Below are 25970 nucleotides of genomic sequence, written 5' to 3' on the forward strand. Positions count from 1 at the left end.
ATGAAACGTAACGCTCGGCAAAGGTTTGCAGTGTCGCATAGAACAGCGGGAACGGAGAGGTGGCCACGGCGGGAACCCGAACAGGACTGAATGACCATTTGCGTATTGAACAGTCGACCTCCAATAATCACACCCTGTCTGGAAAAAAGAAAGGAATGTCGAAGTTCCTGAAGCACTGGTGCTCACTTTCGATATGCTGCTGCGACGCTAAGTCGCTTTCACGATCGAACAGCCGACAATGGAAGCCTGCATCAAAGACATCGGCGAACAGTACGCAATTTTCAAAGCGAATGAACAGCTCTTCATTCTGTGTTCTTACCAAAGCCAGCCAAACGATGAAGGGTAAAAGTCGCTTTCTACTTTTACGAGCGCTTGGATGCGAACGAAAGTCTTCGCTTCCCAATTACTTCAAATTTTCGTTCGCTTAGAGGCAAGGTTTTTCTTGTATTTTCTTTTCAAGAGCAGAGCTTCCTTTCATAGCTACAGCCCGCGGACGCGGGTTCAGCACCGGTTGCGACAGCCATGTTTGATCGCAGGCAAAACGCGGCCGTGTGCAGCGCAGTGTCAGTGCACTGTAAAATAACCTCAGATGATTGAATTATTTCAGAATCCTTTCACTACGGTGACTCAAATTCAACGACGCACGTTACAGTCTGAACGTTTTGAAAAACAAAACCGAAACAAAACAAAAAACAAGCAAGAAACAAAACAAACCACGAATTCGTATAACGGTCCTTAACAAGTAGCCACCGAAATAAGATGCCGCCGGCGACCTGTCGTAATCTAAAGCATACGTTAGTCGGTCACACATCACGTTGCGTCTCCGCCGGGGTGGCGCAGTGGTTACGGCGCTCGACTACTGTTCCCAAGGATGCGGGATCGAATCCCGGCCTCGGCGGCCGCTTTTCGCTGGAGGCGAAAAGCAAGGCGCCCGTGTATTGTGCGATGTCAGTGCACGTTAAATAACCCCAAATGGTCGAAATTTCCGGAGCCTTCCACTGCGGCGTCTCTCATAGTCTCAGCTGCTTTGGGACGCTAAACCCCAGTAAACCTAACCTAAATTTGTGGGGACCGCGCCAGCCACATTCAAAGTTCCCGCGGCTACCGATGCGCCGCCGCTTAACCCTTCTTTCTCCTCTCTCGTTCCCGAGATAACCGGTTCCGCGCGAGGGTATGGAGGAAGGCGCACGCCGTTGCCTTGCTCTCTTCGCTCCTGGCTGATCGCTGCCTGCCCTCCGAGACGATGACCCCGATGACCTCCCGCACCGCCATGGACGGACCCATTCGGATGTGAGATTAAAGATGTTTATTACACGGCCCGCTGTGTGTTTGTCTCGCGTATCCCTCGGGCTGAGGAATCGCTCACAAACTAAACCATTCGAGTGCATCAAAAATGTGTCGCCTGGCTCTTCAAACTGATGGTGACGGGGATTATGCCCAAATTTAACCAGCCCCTTCAAATTCTTCATGACATCTCACTAACAATATCCTGGCGCCACCACTGAAAATAATGATGAATGCCGGAGCTACAGTATTTACTGAGAATTCTTCACTGACACGGATCCGTGAGAGAAGGCATAACTATACTTCATTGTAAACGGAGTTCAATCAACGTCCCTCACAATGCAATGTGCAAGTAACTTCGGGCAGGCCGCGTTCAACAATACAAGAGAAACTAAATGGAATTTTTCACCGCCTCAAGAAAAACAAAGTCTGGGCCCTAAAGCACAAAATGCAGCATCGTACTGCGCTACTGCTGAGTTCTTAGTTGAGGGCTGCAATGCCTAACACACAGCTCATTTTCACCGCCTACCAATATATAAATATAAGCAGCAAACACACGCCTTCGGATCTACGAAAAGGTGTCCCGCATCTGATCGGTTTTGTTATCGCTCGTGACTTGAAAGTTCAGTCTAATCAGGAGCGCCGAAGAAATGCAACAGCGCTGTTTGGTGGACTAGCTAATTGGTGCGTCATTATTTTAGAATTTGAGGCGCTGAAAACGTCGGGTGACATGCACAGCAAATTCCGTTTTTCCCTTTGGTTTTCTATTTGAAATGCGCGATCTTTCTGCTTATGCTTTCTGGTGGCACAAATACTGCAGCACACAGACTACGTGCGTTTAACCGGCGAACAGCAAAACGCAGTCCGTACAACTATCGCCAGTTGATCATGACAGGAGAAGCGAGTTAAAGTGAATGAACATTGAATTGACGTCTGACCTTGTTCGTCGTGAAGCCAGATCTGTTTGACTTTGTTTTTCGCTGCCGAAGTCTTGTAGCTCAAAGGAATGCTCCATTTGTACCTGCGGGGACAAAGAGAACAGGAAAATGCGAACGTTGCTAGACTATGAAAAAAGAATGGTTGCTAGGGCGCACCCCCGTACGCCCCCGTCACATGGATGCAAGAAATAATTCTGTCTGCCATTTTAGATTGGGTAGCAGTACTGTAAAATAAAGTATAAAAATGCTTCAGGCATCCTTTCCTGAAACGAAACAATGGAGCAATCACACTGCATACAGGCATATACAGCAGTCGGATAGAACTCAAGAAAAAGCAGCCCTCTCAAGACCCCTGCCGCCAATGGCGTTCATCGATCAACCCGAATAATCCCCTCGGACCATAGCGTGACAACGCAGCGTGTGGCAAATGAAAGGGGGCTCACTACGCCTTAATCAGATTAACAGTGATGTCTCAAGGATTGGTCAACGCCGCTTTTTCCTTCTGTTGTGTCCGACTACTAGTTACCATTAGTTAGCTACCAGACGAAAAATTAACGTAGTCTGGACTATTTTCGGCGCTTTGGGGAAGAAAAAGTTTGCCATTTCGTCAGCGGCAACCCCCCCCCCCCCCCCAAAAAAAAAAAAAAAAAAAAAACACTCTTGTCGAACTTTGAAACGCAACTGGTGCCTCTTGCAGTTGCATGCACAAATGCTGTTTTGCTCAAAATAACGCACTCGTATTGTTATTGCGTATAGACGTTTTCACGTGGGCGCTGCCATTGCCGCTCGGCTGCCGCACCAGCCACCTATATATATATATATATATATATATATATATATATATATATATATATAAAGGGCGCGCCATTGCTTTCCTCCTTGCCAGCGAAAACGGTCTATATACGTACATATTAAGCGCCACGATATTGTGACGTTTTTCTTTTTGCTCGGTTAGTACAGACTAGAAATCAAGTGGCTGTGCTAAAATCGAATCCATTTCTTGAAAAGCGCTGCGCTGTATTCATTTGAGATCGTTTGCGACATATTCGCAGTCATTGCTTCCTTTAAGCCAATAATACGCTTAGAAAGTGGAAGAGTAGATACTACGCTCAAGGCACGTGCTACTAGCCCCCAACCTACTACAGACCAATACCATATAAACCAAAATAATTTGTAATCTTATACAACGCGTAATTTACTCTAATCAGATCTATTTTCCTGACATTATTTTTGGCCACAAGTCAGCACAGTTTTTAAAGTTCCTTATCTTCAGAAAGAGCTGTTTTCCTTTACTGGTTTCGATCCATTTGCAATACGTTTTTGTTAGCTCATATCGTTGGTCTATCGCTCGAGCTATATCGGAGGTGCGGGTGCCACACGAATCCGTTACTGTACACGAAAGTACTTCCAAAAGGCAATCCTTATATTTCTCTTGTACTTTATATTGAAGACTGTGCGGTGACTGATATTTGTTTATAAACAAGTGATTACTGAGACGATTTCGTCCTTGTGATCAAGTGGCGCTGCATACTTGTTTTACGGCCACTTCGTACTTCAAGTGCAGCGGAAGTTTTATGAAGTCTCGGCTAGATTGAAAATCTCGTATTCCTTTCGCATTTTAGACCCTAGTTCGGCGAAACTGACAAATCAATACCTTCGAAATCGCAAGTTAAGCTATATGACGCCCATAGTCTTATGCCACATGACTAAACTAACCCTAAAATGACCACATCAAAGACCGTATTCTGTAATTGTTCTTTTACTATTCTCTCATTTGAGCCTAGGCTACTGAACCTCCCCGCCAACGACATCACATACGGCGAGCGACGTTATTTGCTGTATATGTGAAATCAAGCATCTCAGACAGCTGCCAGTAATAAAGGGGCAAACTAACGTATCGGGAGATAAATCGCAACAAACGCGGCCCCTCGCTTTACAATCGAGGTATCTTTTTTTTTTTTTTTTTTCAAATCTTTTCGTAACTTTCTTCTTTTCTAACGAGACGTTTAAAGGAAAGTTCATTCTCCAGTAATCGTTCTTGTCGCCTTGGACCGATTGCCCCCTAAAGGCTGGAGTTGTACCAGTCTAAACTATTTCTTACTCGAGTTTCTATATGCTAAAAACGTCGAAAAAGTGTCTCCATCACTACTAGACATACGTGACTAAAATTCAAAGAATGTTACCCACAAAGAAGTCCTTGTTCCTCTTCTCTGTAGTGCTTTTTGGGAGACTGGGAGAGTAAAACTAAGTAAATAAAAACTAACGCTATAGTTGCGTAATCTTCAGCATCCGTCATATTACGTAGGCATGAAAGTTCAGAAGAATTTCAGCACCATCTAAGGTGCGACAGTCAACACGGCGGTATCACTGAATAGCTAAATTTAAGCGGTATTTTATTTCTTCACGAGTTTGTTTGGACAAAACGTTAACGTGCTTTACGACATAAGTAATTCTTTTGAGTGCGTCTGGATCAGTTAACTTAGTGCTGCACTGTTTAAAATAAAACCGAGAAAAAGTTTAAATAGTGCCAGGTCACCACAGCAGTGGAGCGATCAAGTAAGCTATACGGGTTGGCACAGCAGCCGGTTAGCGGGCATGTACACACCCGAATGGTGAAGCGTCGGAGCCATTCCGCTGGTGCTGGTTGTTCCTCAGGAAGCGTTCCTGAACCACGCGGATGAGCGTGGGGTCGTCGGGGCTGCGGCTGATGGTCACCACGGGGTAGCCCATCTGGCGCGTCCACGTGTCCATGATGGACGACACGTTGTAGCCTGCCGGCAGCGTCTGCGCGAACACACACTCGTGAATTTTGCGCGCCAACGCTCGTATATAGTGAGTCTGACGACTCACACGCCGACGTCTAGGGTATGGTATTTCTTTTAGTTTCCAAGCAAGAAAATAGCGTGCTCCTTGAATTATCAGTAAAAAAAAAAAAGTCTACGAAGATTTCCACCAAATTTCCATATGACCCTCCCCTCCAGTCCATATTGATTTCCTCCGAAACGGCCAATACGCATCCGAATACGCAGAGGGATCAGAGTAAATAAATAAAGAAGATTGTTAGAAGTGCTGAAACTCTACTGTCTCACGGTGCAATAAGAATAACAATTACAAAATTGTAACCTAATTTGGATGCCGACTGGCTTCTTCTTGAAGAGATACCCTTGATTTGTTGGTCTCTCTGCTTCCCTATTTAGGGCAGCCCAGTGCTCGTGCAAGAGCGCCGGTTCGTGAGCGAAAATCACAGGGTCGCCTGGTCCCACCTATATTTAGTACCTCACCTCGGGAGACCATTGGAGTGCGCACGCTAACTTCACTCTTGCGCACGGTAACACTGCAGGTTACACGCTTATACACCGTGGAATTCAATCAATTGCTGCACAGTGTCTCCAGATGAGCACGCGACTTGGTAAATATTTTATCGAAGCGCTTCTATAGGTGCTTTCACGAAAACAGTGAAAGCCGGCTACATTCCTGCAGGACAGAATAGTACGGCCATTTCCAGCCCTGTTCAAAGGATAGCTTTTCGAAAGCAACAAATGAAGATGAACGCAGTGATCTTTTTTGGAGAGCCTGAAAATGTCTAATGCTGTAACTTGTTTTTTTTTTCTTATGCGGTGAAATGTTTTAGTTAAGGACACTTTGACACACTTCCGCTGAGTCTTCTTTGCGGAAATAGCTTCGATAAGGAAAATTAATTGGGGCCTACATGTGTTTTACAAAACAATACCAGTTACAATTCTGTGAGCATATGAGCGTGCGGCCAGCGTCAATTTCTTCAGTTTTAAAGCCATTCATGTTTCTTCACGAAAAGGAGCATTCCAAATATACGCAAGGAAACTTTCAAATCTTGATTGAAAATGAAAAGCCATTAGGCCGCAGTTTCTCTCCGATTATCTCAGCAGCAGACACCATGACGCGCGTCAAAGTGCATATGCCAAAGTCTGGAACGCGAAACCTTATGGCACTCGCAGCAACGATACTCGGCGGCGGACGAGAATTACGGAGATTTAGGAGTGAGAAAAACTCTGCTTCAGTGTGTTTCTCGCCACGGTAAACTTGTTTTGTGCACACTTGCAGTGGCTGAACTGTCTATAACAACCCGTGCACAAACGCACACCACGGGACTCGCTTGTCCCTTGCCACCCATTTGTATGCTATAAAAATAAAAATAAGAATATACCGGACGCCAAATTATTAGTAATAATATCGCATCACGGGATTCATCTGGTATGTGTAATAGGGGACGCAGCAAGTAAAGGCCCGGAGCATACTAAAGCCATAGCCTCCATAAAGGAGGCTATGCTAACGCCAACCAAAACCGCTCCCTCCGCACCCATCGAATTGCAGTAGACCCCACAAAAGCATCACAGTTTTCCTTTCACTGCACCGTCTATACTTCGAAGAACCAGACATATCCCAGCTCCTTTCATCCAGAAATGGCTACGCCACTGCGCGGCGTAGAATTAAAGTACACTGCCTTACATGTTACAGCGAGGGGAGAAAGTTCAGTGAAATGAGCGTTAAAAAATGTCAATATTGTTGCGCTTCACTTTCACCAAGTGGTTGAGGATTGAGACGAAGAATTAGCGCGTGTTGTTGAAGTCAAAGCCTCGCGGAGGTGCTCCTATGCGAATCGGTTGTAAAAATAATCAGGGGCTTTCCTTCGAGTACATTTCGAACGAAACAGATGGCCTCGCCACGCAGCTCTGCTGTCCGTGTACCGCCTGGTCACGTCCCGCCCCCATCCGCTGAGGCCAACACTAGCATTGAGCGCACCGGATGAGCTCGAAATTTGTAACCAGCGCACAAAAGACGCATTCGCTTGAAAAAGCCGCGAGAGAAGCAAAAACCACAAGGACGGCGAAGAAGACGTCGTCGGCTTTTCTACCACGAATCTCAAACAGAAGACGACGAATACGCTGACCTAATATCCGCGTCCGGCGGAACTGCGTTGAAAATTGTTGCCGGCGCTCTTGTAAGCGCTGCCTTCGTGGGCCTGCCGCGGCTATGATAGCATGCAGGCCGCACCTGAGATGCATTCGAGCTGAGAAATACACTCAAGGAGGCAGTGGGCAGCCGACGTGAAATGCTCGAAAAAGCGAGCTCAGGCGCGGTTTAAGCAAGCTATCGCTTTATGCTTCGCCGAAGCGAAAGACGCCGGCAAGGTTTTTGAAGACTGAACACAGAGAGAAAGATATCGGGTATCAGTGCACCAAAACTGACGCACTGTGCGATTCTCTTTTTTTCTTTTTACAGTAGGTGAGGGGGTCTGGTTGGGTTAATGATTAATTTTAAATCTATATTAAACCCGATATTTTTTTATTTGTTTATTTATTTATTTACCCATTTATTTGTTTATTCATATACCTTAATGACCCTCTTTAAGAGGGTATTACATAAGGGGACCACACTATAAGAACACTGATAACACGTCGTGACTCGTGAGAACTCAAAAAGTAGCAGTAGTAGCAACACTGTAAAGTGCGCAAACACAATTATTTGAAGTACCAATAATAAAAGGGTTTCTGCGCTTTCTTCTTTTACGCTTGTTATGATATTTGCGTTAGGCAACGTTTGAAAAGGTTCGTTCATATGTAATTAATCCCGCGAGTGGCGTCGCTACTTCTGCAATCGGGACGCATACTATAGGTTGAAATATTACCCGGCTTTTCCACCATGCAGCAGGTAGTTCTTCAATTTTTTTCAACGTTCACTGCGACTACAAGTGAGCATGCGATTTCTGTGCGCACGGTGCAAGTTTCGTTGTAAGCCAGGCTGCGTATAAGCGCCGCCATATTCGCCGAATTAAGAACCCTAACCCAAGCGCTATCTTATCGCAGTCTGCGCTGCAGCAAGTCGTCTCACACGTAGTCCACAATAGCCTGCAATCCGGAGCACGCTGGTATAAGGTACCTTCACTACAGGCACGAGAGGAGGTGATGGACCGTATACTGAATGATATTAAGACTCACGTGCCGAGTATCTACAGGGCTATGTTAGACTAAGTGCCTTTAATAGAGGAGACACCTGGACAAGTTGGTACGGCGACATGATGAATAAACAGCGCTAAAGACGAGGACGAAGAGCAAGAAGCAAACAAGACGGACGCTGACTCACAACTGAAGTTTATTCAATAAAACGCAGAATAAAAACCCAAGCAAAGCCGCACTAAACCGCTCACTGAACAAATACCAAGTCATGACGACCCAGCACGCATGCCACGTTCAAGAAAAACAACCCCATTGTCTGTTAAAGCGATTGACGGGTCATTAACACATTTTTCACCTAATCGCATGATATGCCTGGCCTCAATGATTTCCCGGATAATCTGTGCCAACTTTCTAAAAAACTATTTAAAAAAACGCGGATTGAAAAGTGGGTGTTAAAGAGGCTATCGCTGCAACACTCAGCTTTCGCTACATCACTAGGTTCTAAAGCTGAGTGTTGCAGTGATAGTCTGTTTAACACCCGCTTTTCAATCCGCGTTTTTTTTTAAATGATTTTTTAGAAAGGGAAAGGCGCAGTATCTGTCACACTTGTTTCTGTGGACACCTGAACCGCGCCATAAAGGAAGGGAGGAGGTTGGGAGTGAAAGTGGATAGAGAGACCATCCGGCACAGATTATCCGGAAAATCATTGAGGCCAGGCATATCATGCGATTAGGTGAAAAATGTGTTAATGACCCGTCAATCGCTTAACAGACAATGGAGTTGTTTTTCTTGAACGTGGCATGCGTGCTGGGTCGTCATGACTTGGTATTTGTTTAGTGAGTGGTTTAGTGCGGCTTGGGCTTGGATTTTTATTGTGTGTTTTATTCAATAAACTTCAGTTGCGAGTCAGCGCCCGCCCTGTTTGCTTCTTGCTCTTCGTCCTCGTCTTTAGCGCTGTTTATTCATCATGACTAAGTGCCTGTAGAATTCATTCATACGTCTGCTACATTACGTCTTTGGCCTGTGGAGGGTCTATGTTTGTGCTATCAAAGGACTGAAAGTGGACATGCTTTTCGAACAATATTAGTATTGCTAATAGTATCCTTGAAATCTCTGCGCCTTCGCCAGCGCCACATGAATACGAAATGTTTTCACGCATCGATTCGAAGAGGGCTTTAAAATTTTATGAGCTAGAAAAATACTAATATGTAATTAAGTTCGCTGAACTGATTTTTGCTGAATTTGGATGGCTTAACTAAACTTGTAAAGTGGGATAGATGGTTCATGATTTGAAAAGGTTAAAGTTTGCCTGACAGATGAAAACGAAGGAAAAAGAACGCGGAGCAAGCGCTAACTTCACAAAAGTCGGTACGAGTACCTTTCGAAGTCAGAAGGTAATACTTTATTTCGCACGCAAGACGAAACTACGGAGGGAGGCGCAAATGCGTTGCCTGATGCGACAAAGAAACACCACATAAAAATTGTCTCGGGTATTATAAATGAGCCTGTCTATAAATAGTAGACGTAATGGATTGTTCGTTGTTAGAAACTCACACCTGTATGGAACCCTTTCGAAGGCAGAAGGCAATTTATCTCGCACAGCAAGTTTACATACGCACGTATGAGCGGCATGAATGTCTTGACTTAAGATGAAGTAGAAAGGTCCCATATAAAATACTCTAAGGCGGCTAAACAGTACTGGAAGCCAGACAGATGGTCCATTATTGAGAAGTGACGAACCAAATACGCTGATCTGAGACGACGAAGTACAAAAGCACCCTGTGTATTACAAAGATCACTCAACAGAACTTGTGAATCGGCTACGTGGTCCTGGTTTAAAAGCACTAACAGCTTTTAAACCACGAACCATTTAGACTGCGCACAAGTGATTGAGTAGCCTTTATAATACCAAGGGCACTTTTGTGTTTTGTCGTCTTAAGTCAACGCACCTGCGCCTCTTTTCTTCGCTTGCAGTTTCCGAGCAAAATATATTGCCTCCTTCGATTGCAAGGGAGTTGTATCGACAGGTGTGCTAGCGCTAGTCCCGTTGCCTTTTTTCTCTGCGTTCGGTTACCAGCTGCGCTCTGCCAGTTTTAAAATTATTCGAGCCCATTAAAGAAGTGCACGAGTACTACCCGAACATGTACGATCCCAGTATGACACATGGAGCCATGACGCCATCCTTTGTCGTGCAAAACATTTCTCTGAGCAACGCATGAGCTCTGCCCATAGTTTCCGAGGAACATGACTGTTTTCGCCCGTGTCAACGCAAATAGGAAAGACAAGAAAGAAAACTAGTAAGGAGGGAGGCGGCCAAGTTAATCAGGAGTATGTTACCGATTCGCTACCCTGAGTTGAGAGGAAGGAAGAGGACGTATAAATTGGCGCGAGGAAAAAAAAAGCTAAGCAAAGGCACAAGTGCACTTCGAAATTATTTACCTGCAGCTGTGGAGTTTTTTCAGAACGCCACGCACCTGACTTCGCTGCACACTCGCGTATAGCACTTCTATGCGTCTTTTTTTGTTTTCTATTTTTACAACTCTCACCTTCGATTCTATTCAAATATTGCGGCCCTGGGAGATCCCAGTGATTGCGGAGGCATAGCGTCGTTTGATTTAATGACGGAATGCGGAAACAATCGCATTTAAATAGAATTTCAGTAGACGCCCAGCAATAGCGTAGCTTTGCTACATAATCGGATACGAATTGAACAGTGGGAGAACCTAATGGAACGCGAATAGAATATTTTTGCAAACATTCACGACTTTTTCGATTGCTTTAACAGCAAACATAAGAAACAGCGAAGTGCTAGCGGCACCATTGCGGTACCACTGCAACAGTTGTTAAAAGACGGACACTGATCAAGATGCTGTAATACGAAACCAGTCTAGTAACCTTACCACCGTCAAATTATACGCGTAGGAAAATTACTGTTCGTCGCTGATGACGGAAAATACCAAACTAGCTTCACACCTCACCACACTAGACAGGCGAGAGCTGCGTATGAGCTATGCCATCAATAGGACCGTGTCGCGGTGCTGAACCCTCCATCCCGCGCATACTGATTACGCCAGCATGCTGCGCGGCGTGAGTGGTAGTTTTTTAATAGCCACGAAGGAAACATACTGCAGGCCTTATTCTCACTTCATGCCAATGATCCGAAATGTATTCCAAAAATAGGGAATTTATTCGATTAGTTTGAAACAATATTGAACATGCACTATTCTATTATTTCGTGGAATCGAATGGATATTCAATTCGATATTCAAAATCTTATTCGCACACGCCTACAGTTCATTATTGCCTGCCGTCAAGGCGCTAGCCAAAGGCGGACCGCTCTTCCACACGTTCTTCAGAAAATCCGACGTCGGCGCTGTCGGCGTCGAACTTGTGAGCGAAATATCACGGACATGGTTCTTGTAGGTGGCAGATGACAAGTCCGGGCACTGATTGACGGTATAGGGTTGTGCAATGTTACACGCCCACGGCTGAGGTGGTGGGAGTGATTTCTAATTTCAGATCAGAGATTGAAGGGAGTCGAACCACCTAGGACGCTTGCTATCTTACGACTGTATGATAAAGAGTATTGGTGAGATGGCAGAGGCATAAAATAAGAGATTACTGATCAAGCGAGATGCAAATTATATTTACACGAACGAAGATCCGTACGGAGAGCCGTGGACGGGAGCCGTTAATGCTCCCGCGTCATACGCTCCCCACAATTTTATTTTTGCCGGAGCGCCCCGAACCCTTTACCGTCGGTCCCTTAACAATGCACCGGCCATTCGCCGTGCGCATTAGAGTCCTTGCTGCGTCCTTTATTGCCACTGCACGCAGTTTTACTGTGCTGTCCAAGCGAAGATCAAGGGCAGCGCGGCGTCCGTGGCCCGCCGCCGCGAGTGAAGGTTGATGACACCGACGCAAAGATAAGGACTAGTTTAACGTGGTCAACACAAATAACAACGGGAAAACTGTCTGCTAGTCGTTTTCCGGTTTCAACTATATCATCGTGCTCCGTTACTTCATCGCAGTCTCTGTGTTGATATCGCTTATTCTACTAATTCGTTTGTGCTTCAACATCGTTGACTGTATTGCATCGTCGCAAACCCAGCGCGTGATATGCATCAAGTGCAGTGCAAAAATGGACATCCCGAAAGGTAAGCGTTTGCTGTCATGGTTAATATGCTAACGTAAGCTGGCTGCTATGGCATATCTTATACTGCAGTTTCACGTGTGTTTCACGCTTAACATTAATAATTATACATTCGCTTTTTGGCGTGCTGCGAAGTGCGGAAACCTGTCTTGTTGAGTTGGCGATGGATTCGCTTTCCTCGCTGCGTGTAAAAGACTACATGTAGGCTAGCAAACGTACCATGCATGCCACTACGTGTACGGCTGGCGCGTCCCAATACAGCGCGTAGCGTGCACTAAGCCTGATCCCATTCTGATACTTTTGTTTGAACTCTGGTCACATTTCGTACGTAGCTCGTCACAAAGTAGAATTGAGGCGATACGCTGATTTTGCGATGATGTAGTAGAGTGAGCCCATATAAATATGTAGAATAAGCGATATCGGTGCAGAGACTGCAATTTATTGTAATGGAGCAGGGAGGGAAAGTTGAACAGGAGACACTTTTTTCCATGATCCTTTGCAGCTGACCTCGAAAACGCAGCTCCCACATTAAATAAGCAACGTGAAGACGTATGAAATTGGCCGCACGCAGCGGATGTTGTCCGGACCGTACACCGGGCAGCATTTGTGTCGGCATATTAAATGAAAATTGCTGAAGGAAAGCGAAAGCGTCAGAGCTAGGGAGTGAAATGAGAGCTTTCACGCAAGTTGTTTTAGCGGTCTTATGGAGCAAAGGAAACATGCAAGTATTGCATGTATGCCTATTTCAAAGTATTTATTGACATACGCAACGGCAGCTCTTCGTCTATGGCGTCCTGCTGGCAGCGGGAACCATATTTTGATGGTGGCGAAATGCGATACAACCCGCATAATTACATTTCGGCACACCTTAAGAAATTCCAGGAGGTATATAGCAAGTTAACTTATGCATGCACGTAAAAAAAGAACGCAAATATATTGAAGAATATGTTGGCACATTTGTGACATACTCACATAACCGGCAGCCTCAGAAAGCTCAGCCCACAATTCTTCCGTCTTGGCGTTTCCGAACTGGTGATTCCGCAAGAACGACTGTAACGAGTAGTGCAAGAATTTCATTTAATTATGCATTGGAACAAACATGTATGGCTCTTCACTATGGCGTAAAACATACGAACAGTAGAGCGGTGTAAACTCTGCGCATAAATGCGTCGGTTGTTTTTATAGCTATACTCTGAGGCATGTAGGGCCAGCTGAGCATGCGCTGTTTGCGGCTGGCATACAGATAGCGGTGCACGGTACATTATAAGGCTATGCTAAAGCTCTCTAATTAACTCGACGCCTGACGTCGCACATCCATCAAAAATGCGACAGTGTTTAAAGTGTTGCAATATTTTGCAATGCGAACGTTCGTTTTATTGGTAGAAATTTATTTCTTCTGCTTATTTATTAGTTCTACTATGCACTTAATGAACATGTATGCCGTTGCGGGTGCGTATTAAGCGCAAAAACGTCCGGACGAAGGTCATTCCAGTCATTTGAGAGGTCTCGTAATGACGCCGGTTTTCCTGTTTTTTAGCTTCGTAGTTTGTTACTTTACATGTTTTCTTTTGATAATGGGCGCGACATCGCTCTCACGCTGTGAACCTCGAGACAAGACGTAATTCCCGGATGTCGCTATAGACCTTTGCAACGAGGGCCTCCTAGGCGTCGTCATATTGCTCGCTGGGCTGTTGTGTGCGCCTGACGTCAACACGGTGGAGGCGGCTGCAGAACCGGTTTGCAACAGTCCAGAGAGGAGGAGTTTGGACAACCTCCTCGCCCGATGCAAAGTTCTATAGAAGAGACAAGTTATGCCAACAACTAACCGATTGCGCGTTATGCCTCGTTAAGGCTGGAGCTAGCGCATGCCAGCGGGAGACGAAATCAAACAGTTGCGATGTGCCACGCCACTTCATTTCAGCTACGCCTGTCACATAGTCGACACAGCAAAACTTTGCAGTTGACCGTATGAGGCGCCCACTTACAGGCCGCGCGTATTTCAGACCACTTCCCTGAAAATCCGCCCCAGCCCCAACGAACGGAGGCGAACGCGAGCCTCCTTGCCGTTTCCTTGAACTGTTTGTTTCTAGCCAAGCAGAGACGGCGCGGATTTGACGCAGATGTGAAATGACCTACTCTATCAACCTTCTTTTTACTCGCGCCGAAATAAAAGCGGATGTCCACAAGATCCCACTTGCACAAGCGCATTACATGGCAGCAAATGGGCTCTGGACAATCGTGACGCCAGACAAAAAGACCGCCGAACAGACGCGCCGGTTTGAGGAAAATGAAGTAACCGTTTTTGGTGGTTTAGTTGGTGTGACATAGCTCAAATAGGAGTTGTCTACGCAAACTAGGACGAGGACACAGAGCAAGCAGAAACAGCGCTTGGCTAATCTGTTTTTCTTTTCGTGTTTCTTCAGTGCCCTCGTACAGATTATGCAACCATGTATATTGTATTCAATCGCGAGGGGAATTTTCTCAGCGACGACCCAGTTTCGAAATTGCAGCGCGTTGTACGTCTCCTAGTCACGGATAGTAAATAACTGCTGGACGTAGCAAATATGTGGCGCCCAAATGCGCTGTTATCATTTTATTAAAGCGGCCTCGTCACTGTTCCGCTTCAATCCAGCTAAGCCACCCAGTGCTTGCTAGCACAGGAATTTGAAAATAGAGACAATAACTCGAGATTTATCAAGTATGACGAACTGAAATGTGAAAAAATGTGATGAGCCTAAACTTACCGATACGCCCCTTTGAAACACTGAAGGTCCAAGGAAGTTCTCGAGCATTCGCAGCACAGACGCGCCCTGAAAGAGACAAACAAGCACTGTATAGTTTCGTTGAGAAAAGTCAGAAATACGTGGCATCAAGGCTGCAGCTCTGGCACTCCTTTGGAGATATTCTGCTAGGCCAACACTAGCATTGTTTCTTTACGCCCTCTTTCTTTCTTTTTTTTTTTCTTCGACCTTCGACCCTTTTCAGTAGTCTGTACGATTCCTCCAAATGTCACGCCGCGTCCTTCCCAAATCGCATTGTATTCTCTCCAACGTCTCGCGCACTTTGTCAACTTGCGCGTCCTGGGGAACGATTTCGAAAAAGTTTTACACTGCACTTCATATTTTCCACCATTCTACTGATAAAGCATTCCGTAACTATTCAGGATGCCGGAAAATATTCAGGTACATTAACAAGCTGTTTGCTAAGCTGGTCTTAGGGTAGGTGGGTATGTGGTAATTTTTTATGTGTGCAGAGAGCTTCTGGAGAACCACAGCACCTGCCCACAATACACGTTTAAAACGAAGGTGTGACGTAGGGCACAGGAGTACTGGATCTGCGTGCGAGCTCATTTTTACTGCAGTAATTAAAAACTAGATCGCACCTGCATAGTTAATTCTTATTTCAGACCTCCCTGCATTGTTAAGCATGTTCGAGCAGCCAGAATACTTCTTCTGTTGCCTCTCTTGTTATGCCACAAACAAAATGTTTCAAAAGCAGCGTACGTAATGTATTTTTCTAAAATTGTTATTTAAATTTCAGAGGAAAATTGGTTGCATTAGCAATTTGTAATGTGAACTATTTCCCGTCTGTCGAGTCATATCAGTAAGGCTGGATCATGATGGTCATGCACAAACGCTAGACAAAACCCGACACGTATGTATGCACACTATTGGCCTGAAGCATGCAGATTATACGCGTTAGTGGGATAAACCATACCCCCTACACTAATGCCCCTGTTAGGACGCTGTAGGTACCTGAGTAAATAAATGAAAGCCCAGCAGTCGGGCTCTTCCGCCCCTGATGCTCCAAAACCCTGCAGTGCAAACACCCCTGTTCACCACGACCTTGGAGCGTAAAGTTGGGACCAGTTACACGGCTCTGAAACTGTTCCTGTCATGCGCGTTGGTCTCATATACGTCAAGAAAAGGCCCGTCTAGTTTTACCTGGGAGTTCTCTTTATACAACTCTAGCGTTTACTAACGTGTTTTCTTTGCAATCGCTTGGTCCGCAAGAGACATAACGCAGCAAGCTGCTTTCGTCTATAATCGGCTGAGACGTATGGCCTAACGCGCTGGCTGCAGCACACAGCCGAGTATTACGCCCTGCCAAACCAGCTCCGCTTGGGAAACTTTTCTTTCTCCAGAAAGTTTGAGACCTCAAATTTGGCAAAAAAAAAAAATAAATTTTTACTGGGTTATAAGAAATGTTAAGGTACAAAAATGTTTCACTTGTCCTAAATTGGCGAAATTTTCAAACCTCGTTCCAGGGAAAATTTGGGTTGAAATAAGGAACTGTGAGTTTAATCGGAGAAATTTCCGATTGACGCGTGGAACATCGCTGAGCCAAAAAGTACTGTTTTCTATGGGCGCTCTCTGTCTCTCTCTCCCCGTAAAGAAAGAAATTGCGATGATTTTGGACGGTTTTGCCACCAACGAGCAATTCCAATTTATACGCAGGCTCATTTGTATTCCTATCATACGGGTACGTTTTAGTTATTCTAAGCTGTAGAGCGGGTGTCTAACGGTATTTATAGCAGAAAAGTGGATAGCTGGGCGAGTTTGCATAAGTTCATCGTTTCGCAAGGAAACATACAGGTTGCTCTGGCGAGATTAGCTGTCCGCGCGCGTCCCGTGAAACGCGGTTTTCTTGCGTCCTCATCCTCGTTCCGTTGCGAAACTGTGACAGAGATATCCACAGACGCATCTGCGACGCCAGCGAATCTTGTTACAGCCAATATACATGTACTGATACTGTTAAAAAAAGAAACATCTTATCACTTGCTTACTCGCTTATTTCTTATCGTATATAGATCACGATGAAGAACGAAGGAACGGCGTTGGAGTTGAAAAGCTGCACTGTTTGAACTGGAAGCGGCTTTCCCGAAGGTAAACGGGAACGAACAGCGAACGTGGTAAACAAACGCGCCCTTGAAGAGACGCGAAACCGCACGGGAGATCCCTGGGGCTGCTGCGTCGTGTGATTACCCACTCATTAGCAAGAGAGAGCAAGAGGGGGGCGAGCCACATGCATTGGAGCTGTCGATGCACCGTTAGCGGGCGCCAGCTTTCTCGATGGCTGCATGACTGCTGTCACGTGGGCTGACTCAGAAAGAAGGCAATAGGGCAGCGCGGAACGAGCATGCGGGAGGCGCCATCGCCTGCCCTTTTTCTTTTCCCCGGCGCTGCTGCGGGCCGGGGCTGCCTTCCTTATTACGAACCACGTAGGATCGAGTATAGGACAGGACAGATGTGATTGCGGTTCCATTCTCATACCTTGTTGTAGGAAATGGTGTCGAAGATCTCCGTGATTTCGTCCGGATGGCTGACGCTCTGAACCACGGGGTGGGAAGTGGTGGTTGAGTCTAAGTCCATCACAGGTTGCAAATCCTCAGTCAAGAACTGGTTCATCTGCACAGACGTCGTGGAGAGACAGCTTGTCGACCTGTTTAAAATCTGTGCCCTCTACGTGCAGCCAGTCTGCTTTGCTTGCGCTAGCATGCCGCGCGAGTGTCCGCATCCCATATGAGACAGAACGGTTGAGTTGGTTACAGCAGGCTCGGAGCAGAGCAAAGGCTTTGACCAAAGCAGCGCTCTGCGTGAGGCGTAATGGCGCCTGCTATGCTTGTTGAACTACGTGGTCGCTTTTTGGCTTACGATTTTCGACAGAGCGTTCAGCGATCATCTGCAGCTCATCACAGTCGCAACCCCACCAATATGCGCTTTCTTCAATATGAAAGAGCGCAATAAACGGGTTTCTTGAGGAAGACAGAAAGGCCTGACTTTTGCTATCAGGTGCTTTATAATGTGCGGGCCTAAGGCTCAAAACATGTGCACTATACGTCAGGTTATTGACGTTCTCTTCACATGAGTCATGCGAGCCCTCAACGCTGAGTCTGCTGTTCTGCACACTGTTCTACACACTCCAGCGGATGAATAAGTAATAAGCGTAGCCACTCAGCAATTTCTCCACAAAAGACAAAAGAGACTGCTAAATGCTTTCCTCTTCAAAGTTAGGGTCACCTGATGGCTTGTACCGCTGACGATCTATGCCTCTTCAATGATAGAGGTCGTGCATTTAGGTTCTACGGATTAGGTTCTTGGTGAGATCATGCACACGTCAAAGGAAAAGACACCCCGATGCCTCGCCCTTTAGTTCCAAAATCATTCAAGGTTTCAATAATAGGCGTCTACAGAAAGGACGAAAATTTCGAGCTCTTTTCGATAACAAAAACTAGTTTTTTAAGGATCTACAGCTCCAATCGCTTTTTCGTTTTTTTTTTCTTTTGTTTTTTCCGTGACTTCAGTAGCACAGAGGCTCGCATTTTCATTAATCACTGTCATGTTTGTCGGAACAAAAAAAATTAAAACAGGCATTTTTACGACACAGTTACCCCTCTCATGCCGCAGAGCTTATAAGCCAATGCATATCTGCGACTCCGAGCGCGCTTGCACATCGCGCCGCAGCCGAATGGTGTAGCTATATACTGCACAATATGTGTGTGCGTGCGTGCGTGTGTGTGTGTGTGTGTGTGTGTGTGTGTGTGTGTGTGTGTGTGTGTGTGTGTGTGTGTGTGTGTGTGTGTGTGTGTGTGTGTGTGTGTGTGTGTGTGTGTGTGTGTGTGTGTGTGTGTGTGTGTGTGTGTGTGTGTGTGTGTGTGTGTGTGTGTGTGTGTGTGTGTGTGTGTGTGTGTGTGTGTGTGTGTGTGTGTGTGTGTGTGTGTGTGTGTGTGTGTGTGTGTGTGTGTGTGTGTGTGTGTGTGTGTGTGTGTGTGTGTGTGTGTGTGTGTGTGTGTGTGTGTGTGTGTGTGTGTGTGTGTGTGTGTGTGTGTTTCACAGTCGTTAGTTTCCTGTCACGCGCCACGTGAGAAAAACCGAAATAAAACCACCAGTTTCCCGAAATAAGACTCTCCCTCGTGCATACTCTTCACACGGCGAATGCACCAGTGGGGAGAAATCATGCTCGCTAGCGATATATTGCTACGCCTATATACTGCTGAAAAATTGACGCTCTAGCTCGAGGAAAACAGTAAACTGCGGGCGGAAAGATGCGGATTCTTCGACGACCGCACCACGTCTGCGACACCTCGCCGAATTTCGGAGCCGCACTCAATCGCTGCCGCCGTCTGTACAACCCGCGACCTGAGGAGGGAACGATTGCGCTGTCACCTAACCTCGGGAGTGGCGGCCCCGACATTTGGAGCCGACGAAGGTGGACCTGTCTCACGGCGGAAGTGACCCGCGCAGATGTGGAACGCGCGTGCAAGGTCGAATATTATCGCAACGCCCGCCGCGCTCCCCCAAGCCACCCGAAGGCGTCGAGACCAACGAGGCACGCGGTGTTGCAGAGCTCGGTAACAAGGTGCCGCCGAATAAGAGAGAGAGAAAAAAATGACGTCGCAGTAACTTAGCTCGTCGGGCGTCAGGGGTGACGTGCTCAAGCCCAGCGAGCCAGGCGTGAAGTATGACGCGATTTCTCGCCTTGAGGCCCAGAATGTGCGCTCTTTCCCTGCCAAAGGCGACACGGCGGGTATAAATGTCCGCGAAAGCATGATGAGGCCGTCAAATATCAGACGGTGACTATATTTTCTTAGTGCGAAAGCTCTTAACAGGCTAAAAACCGCACGGTGCCGTTAACCTTCGCTGAAAAAGAAAAATATATATATATATAATTTAAAGAAGCGAAGGTAAACGTTTGGGATTTATTACTATTATTTTTTTTTTACCTCACTTGTTGATATTGACAAGAACAGAGTCGGTGATTTAGGGAGAAAGAATATTAAATAAAAAGCAGAAGGAAAAACAACCACAGCCCACCAACAGCGCGTTGTTTTTCCTTCTGCTTTTCATTTAATATTCCTTCTCCCTAAATCACCATAAGACTCTATTGTCAATATCAACAAATAAGGTAAATAATAATAATAATAATAATAATAATAATAATAATAATAATAATAATAATAATAATAATAATAATAATAATAATAATAATAATAATGAGTGCCATCCTACTGAATTATGTCATCATCATAACCATCCACTTTACTGCTACTGCCGGACAAAGACTTCTCCCCATATCCCGCTAACTGACCGTTAAACGTATCCTAATGCAATTCATGTTATTGTTACAGAACAAGGAAATAAGATAGCACTTGACGAGCCGAGTCTTTCAAGCAATCACGCCAGATCGTGAATATCAATAAGCCATTAATTTTTTACTCGATCGAGCCTGATCGCGCGGTTTAGCTGAATAAACACAACACATTTCTGCGAGAAAGTAGTTATCACGTCAATGCCATTGGTTGGCAGCGTGACAGACTGTGCAAGCGACTGCCAGGCGTGGGCATATAGTGCTCTTAAAGAGTATTTCGTAGCAGACACGGCTACAACGCAAGCCACGCTACGAGAACTCAAAGCAAGACCTGAATGCGGTCACGCTCTGAGTTTACATTTTGGCAAGAGAAATTTGGCCGCACTGAGCACCTGTACTTACCATGTCCCATTCAGGTTCGACGTGGTCGATGCCCTTGTATTCGATGTAGCTTGCAAATCCCTCATTAAGCCAGAGGTCGTCCCACCACTTCATGGTGACGAGGTTTCCAAACCACTGCAAGTGCCAAGATTCCAAGAGAGGAACCTCAAGATAACTGTTAAGACTGTTTTATTGTGCTCTATCTGTTATTTGCATCGTCTCATCGCTGTGGTTAAAAAGAATTGCATATGCTCCCCAATGCTACGCACAGCCCTCGTGAACACTGAACAAAATATGTGTGCAGTGAATTCCCTCGTGCGCTCCACAGGGCGTGACAGCTAGACGCCTAATTCCGCGCGAGCAGATTTTTTTATTTTTTTTATTCTCGTCTGTGTGTGTGTGTGTGTGGGGGGGGGGGGGGAGGTAAGGGTGCCTGTAGTTATTGCATATTACGCGAACAGTACCCCTCCTCTATTCAATCTACTATATCTGTATTTTCTACCATATTTTTGCCGACTGTAGATAAGGCGTCTGGGTGATATGTAGCTGTTTCCGTGGCCGACATACACCTTCCCCCTTCATTTTGTTTTTCTTTTATAATTCGACATCATAAGAAAAGCTAGTACTGTAACTCCTAAAAAATTCTGCTTAAAAAAGCAGAAAAAATATTGGCGGAAAGCCTGCTCCGCGCAGAAACGAGACACTTGATACATCCAGATATGCGTTGTACATGAACGCTCTGAAATACATTATGATCAATTCTGGCTCATATCTGACACATGCGACGTACCTGGTGGGCAAGCTCGTGCGCTATGACGGCCGCCACTCGCTGCTTATTCCGAGGACTCGATTTTTTCGTGTCGTAGAGCAGGTTCACCTCTCGGTAGGTGATGAGGCCCCAGTGTTCCATCGCTCCGGACACGAAGTCAGGGATAGCAATCATGTCTGCAGGGTGCGGAACACTACTGAGTATATGAAGCCAAAGCCACTTCTTCACTATCGCCATTTACACGCATAACCTGAAGACGGCGAGAAAAAAAAAATAGCAAATTCTGATATTTACTACCAGGTAGCTAACGGTTAAAGGTTGTAAAAAGCAAGAACGACGAGTCCGAACGTTACGTATAAGGCGGATATGTAGGGCGTTTAATTTCAGTTTATAACGATGAAGTAGTACTTACATCGCATTGCGTAAAGGGAAAAGCGATAGTGCGCTTGAGGAACGAGTACATACAAAAAAAAAAAAAAAAAAAAAAAACCCCTGAAGCAGAAGTCAACACAAGGAACACAATTTTCTGCATCCCGTTTTTTAACGTGTGGCCTGAAATTTGGTGACTAACACCACGCAAACGTGTGTCAGGGACCTTCTGCAGAGCTATAGGGTAAAGAGAAGGCTCATTCTGCAGTGATGCTTGACATTTTGAAACAGGAAAGCTCCGCACAGACAAGGCTTGTATTTTGTTTTTGTTTTTTGTTTTGTTTTTGTTTTTAAGGGAGATAGAGACTTGGGAAACCTCAAATGAAGCACCCGTTAAGACACCTTGGCCTTTGTGGCCTCCCGCATAATTAAAATGGAGCAGTGGGCTAGTCGGGGGTGGCACTTGCGCTAATGGCTACGTGGAAGAAAAACACACAAACAATAAACATCAGCGCTGCGTTTTCACATCTCTGTTTGCATTTCGCAAGCTCAAGCTCTCTCCTTTTATGCCGTAAGGCATAAAACAGACCTCCCGATGGATCTTCGTAAAGGATTGTCCATCAACCTTATGCAGGGCAAAATAGGGTCGATCGGCCTTGGTATACTGAGCGAAACTCAAATGGAAAATGCTCTTAAGGTCGGGGCCTCGGAGCACCAGTCAATCAATGACAATGAAGCCGCTCATTGATACGCTCACGACCTTCTCTCACCTATACGCTACCCAACTCCTCCATTAGTGGGACATTCTGGCGCGCTACAGGCTGACCATACATACATAGCACCTCCCTCAGACATTTCATACTATAGTACCCCTCACTTTACTGAGCGAGCGGGCCACACTCTACCACATAATATGGGCATACCAACACACTCCCACTCTCAAATCGATGTTAAAGCCCCAATCTACGCACTGGGAAGCTACCTCTCCAATCATGGCTAGGCCACTAGAGCAGCCTCATCTAATACAATCCCCGAACTATAGGGACGCCATTCTTTGCTTAACTTGTAGATAAAGTTTTCATGACCATCATCATCACCTGAGCTGCCACATGACGCATGTGCCGCACGATCAGTGCGAGACGAGGGTCTCTTTCAGGCGCATTAGTGCCAGGTGGTTTCCACACGTGTACAGCGCCTTCGTGGGGGCTGTGCCTGTTTTAATAATGATTCCTGAAGAATGAAGTATTGCGTAATGCGTTTCATCTCAACCTTGTGTGCAGCGTCGTCGCAAGCGCTCCAGCAAAAACCGTCATTTTTGGATGAAAGCCAGACTGATGATTTTAGTATCCCAATTATAGGTTCCTCCCAAGAAGCTAACATGATATCGCGCTGGCTCATAGAGACCAGGCGCAAAGGAAGTGAAATGTTGGCCGTCCATGATTGATGGCAGGGCAGCCGTCTGACGGGGATGATTCAACCGAACACCACAGGAGTTAAGCGATACGCGGAAAACTTATTTACAAGAGCGTTCCACGGGGTATAACCCGGGGGAATACCAGCACATATATGGAACGAGTTCACTTCCCAGCCTGTATGGAAAGTATCATATTCAAGAAAACTTACAGGCGGTACGACAGAAGCGCTGGTTCACAACGATGTTATCCTATATCTCCTTTAGCAGGAAACAATCCATCGTAGTTCTTGTAAATTAACGTGAATATAAACGCCGGAGTAAAAACCAGTGCCGCAGAAAATAGTATAAAAGAGAGAGAGAGAAAAAAATACGTGACATATTATTTCATTTACAGTAAAGCAATCACAAAACTTGAGGTATCTATAAATTTTAATGAAATTTCGCTGTGTTCTGCCACCTATAAGGCCACCAAGGTCACCGTAACGTACCGAAAGACGCAGCACAGCGCCTATGCTTACTTTGGCATCGTGCCGAATGACGTTCGGCAGCAATCAAGCGGCTACACGTGAAGACGGCGTTTATTTCAAACCGACGCTTTTAAACTTCGAAGCATCGATCCCTGCTGTAGAACCACCCATCAATCTGGCCGCATGTTCATGGAGCGCACTGGTTGAGGAGCTTCACAGTGTCTGCTTGCCCGGCGGCTCGGACTAAAAGCCGTGGTTGTAATAGCGACAGTGCAAAGAAGATATTTATTTCCGTGACTTTAAATTCAGCAAATCGGGATTTTAGCAGCTTCAAGTGTAAGATCAATGACGAATCCACTACTACTAGACTTCTTTCTTTTTTCTTATTCCGCAGATTCTATCTGGCGGATGGCCAATCGAACGAAAACAAACGTGTTACTTTTATGCCAGAGAGGAGGGGCGAGCGGTGCACGTATAGGCGCGAGCTTTATAGCGCTAGTTAAACCAATTTATCTTGAACTATGCGTCTCGGATACCCTCAAGTCCACTTTCCTCGGACAAAAAAGCATTTTATATGTGAGGCAACCGCGGAATATTTTAATACGCTGTTAAGCACACGTTGGCGGGAATGGTCTAAGCTTGCGATGAGTGGCAAAAATATTCGTATAAGGTTTTTTATTTTAATACGCTGTTAAGCACACGTTGGCGGGAATGGTCTAAGCTTGCGATGAGTGGCAAAAATATTCGTATAAGGTTTTTCTTTTTTTTTTTCTGCGTTCATAAAGCGTTTAAGGCTGCCACAGAAAACCAATGAGGTCCGTTTTTTGACCGTAAATAGCAAAAACTACAAAGGCACCGAGAAGGGACCTGTGGACGTGAGGTGCAGCGATGCAATCGTGAAAAAAAAAAAAAAAATGTTCAAAATTTTTTTGCCAGTTTGTCTAAAAGTTCTGGGATCGACTTCGAGACAAAAAAAAAAATCAAAAACAAAAAACTTTTTGCCATTTGAATCGCGCAGAAAAGGTATGACCTAAATCAAATATACGATACATATATTGTTCCACCTCTTCCTCACATGAGTTCGTTAAACAGTTATATGTGTCTTATTACGATGGTGAACGAGAATATATAAACAAGATACAAAGAATAAGAACACAGGCGATCACTTAGTCGGGCCGATCTGAGAGCATGACATGCATACTCGGTATAATATTCGCCACTTTTCTCTGGAACGGGGAGGTATACCGCATCAAGCGCCTAAAAGCAGTAGCTCATATGTGAGGAATAAAGCCAACTAAGAGCTATTAATCTGTCGGCTACGGCTACTATGGCCTTACCATGCACGTCAAAAGTACGAGCCGGCTTCTAACATGTTGCCAAACTCAGGAAGCTAACCATGCGCACTCGCTAACTAGAGATCCAGATGCACGTACTGGGCGATCGACACACCCTCAGCTGCACTGCTGTTTGGCACCAGCGTGCCGTAAACATCTCTGCGACCGAAAGAGAAAGGCCTGCTCCCTCATGCTATTAATCGGCCCAAAGGTCGCCCGGTTTTCTCTCTGACCACCTCCGCGTTTTTTACCCTGAAGCGCGCTGCTACAGAGTGAACTGCGCCTCCGAGGGGCAACTGCTCAGGTTCGCCCTTCTGCTGCTCTCTTTCCGCTTCGAGGCTGCTTGGCAATGTGGTAGCTTTTATATATATATATAAACTTGAAGTAGGTGACACACGGTGGAAAAACAACACTTTAATCCGACGTTTCGGCCGGACCCCGGCCGAAACGTCGGATTAAAGTGTTGTTTTTCCACCGTGTGTCCCCTACTTCAAGTTTATGACCTACCGGACCCATTCGAGCTTCAACCCCCTCCTTATATATATATATATATATATATATATATATATATATATATATATATATATATATATATATATGTTAATAAGTTCAACGAAAGAACCAAAGGCCCAAGGAACCGCGCTGACCGCACTACTATTACGAAAGCGTATGGGCAAAGGATTACTTAAGCCCAGGCTTAATGACAGCGGGACTGGTTGGAGCGACTGTAGTATTCGCTGTGTGGAAAGTTGGACGAAAACTCATCTGGTCGAGGAGAATCGTAATAAAGGTTGAAAAGCCGACGCCAACCATTTCGGGTTTTAAAGCTTTCGCCGTAAT

At 45.6% G+C, this 25970-nt stretch overlaps 1 protein-coding gene across 1 annotated transcript in view; it reads right to left on the reverse strand.

The window, feature by feature from the left end:
- Positions 1-25970, reverse strand: part of LOC146204737 (uncharacterized) — a 158388-nt gene that overhangs the window by 56250 nt on the left and 76168 nt on the right. The window contains exons 5-11 of the mRNA XM_084589451.1: positions 21568-21722; positions 20799-20912; positions 17582-17716; positions 15053-15118; positions 13281-13358; positions 4828-5006; positions 2223-2305 (exon numbers count right to left, since the gene is read on the reverse strand). Coding sequence (XP_084445577.1) covers positions 2223-2305; positions 4828-5006; positions 13281-13358; positions 15053-15118; positions 17582-17716; positions 20799-20912; positions 21568-21722 — 810 coding nt within the window. The remainder of the gene's footprint in view (positions 1-2222; positions 2306-4827; positions 5007-13280; positions 13359-15052; positions 15119-17581; positions 17717-20798; positions 20913-21567; positions 21723-25970) is intronic.

This window comes from Amblyomma maculatum, chromosome 1 (assembly GCF_055883805.1).
Source record: "Amblyomma maculatum isolate TAMU_Amacu chromosome 1, ASM5588380v1, whole genome shotgun sequence".
Lineage (NCBI taxonomy): Eukaryota > Metazoa > Arthropoda > Arachnida > Ixodida > Ixodidae > Amblyomma > Amblyomma maculatum.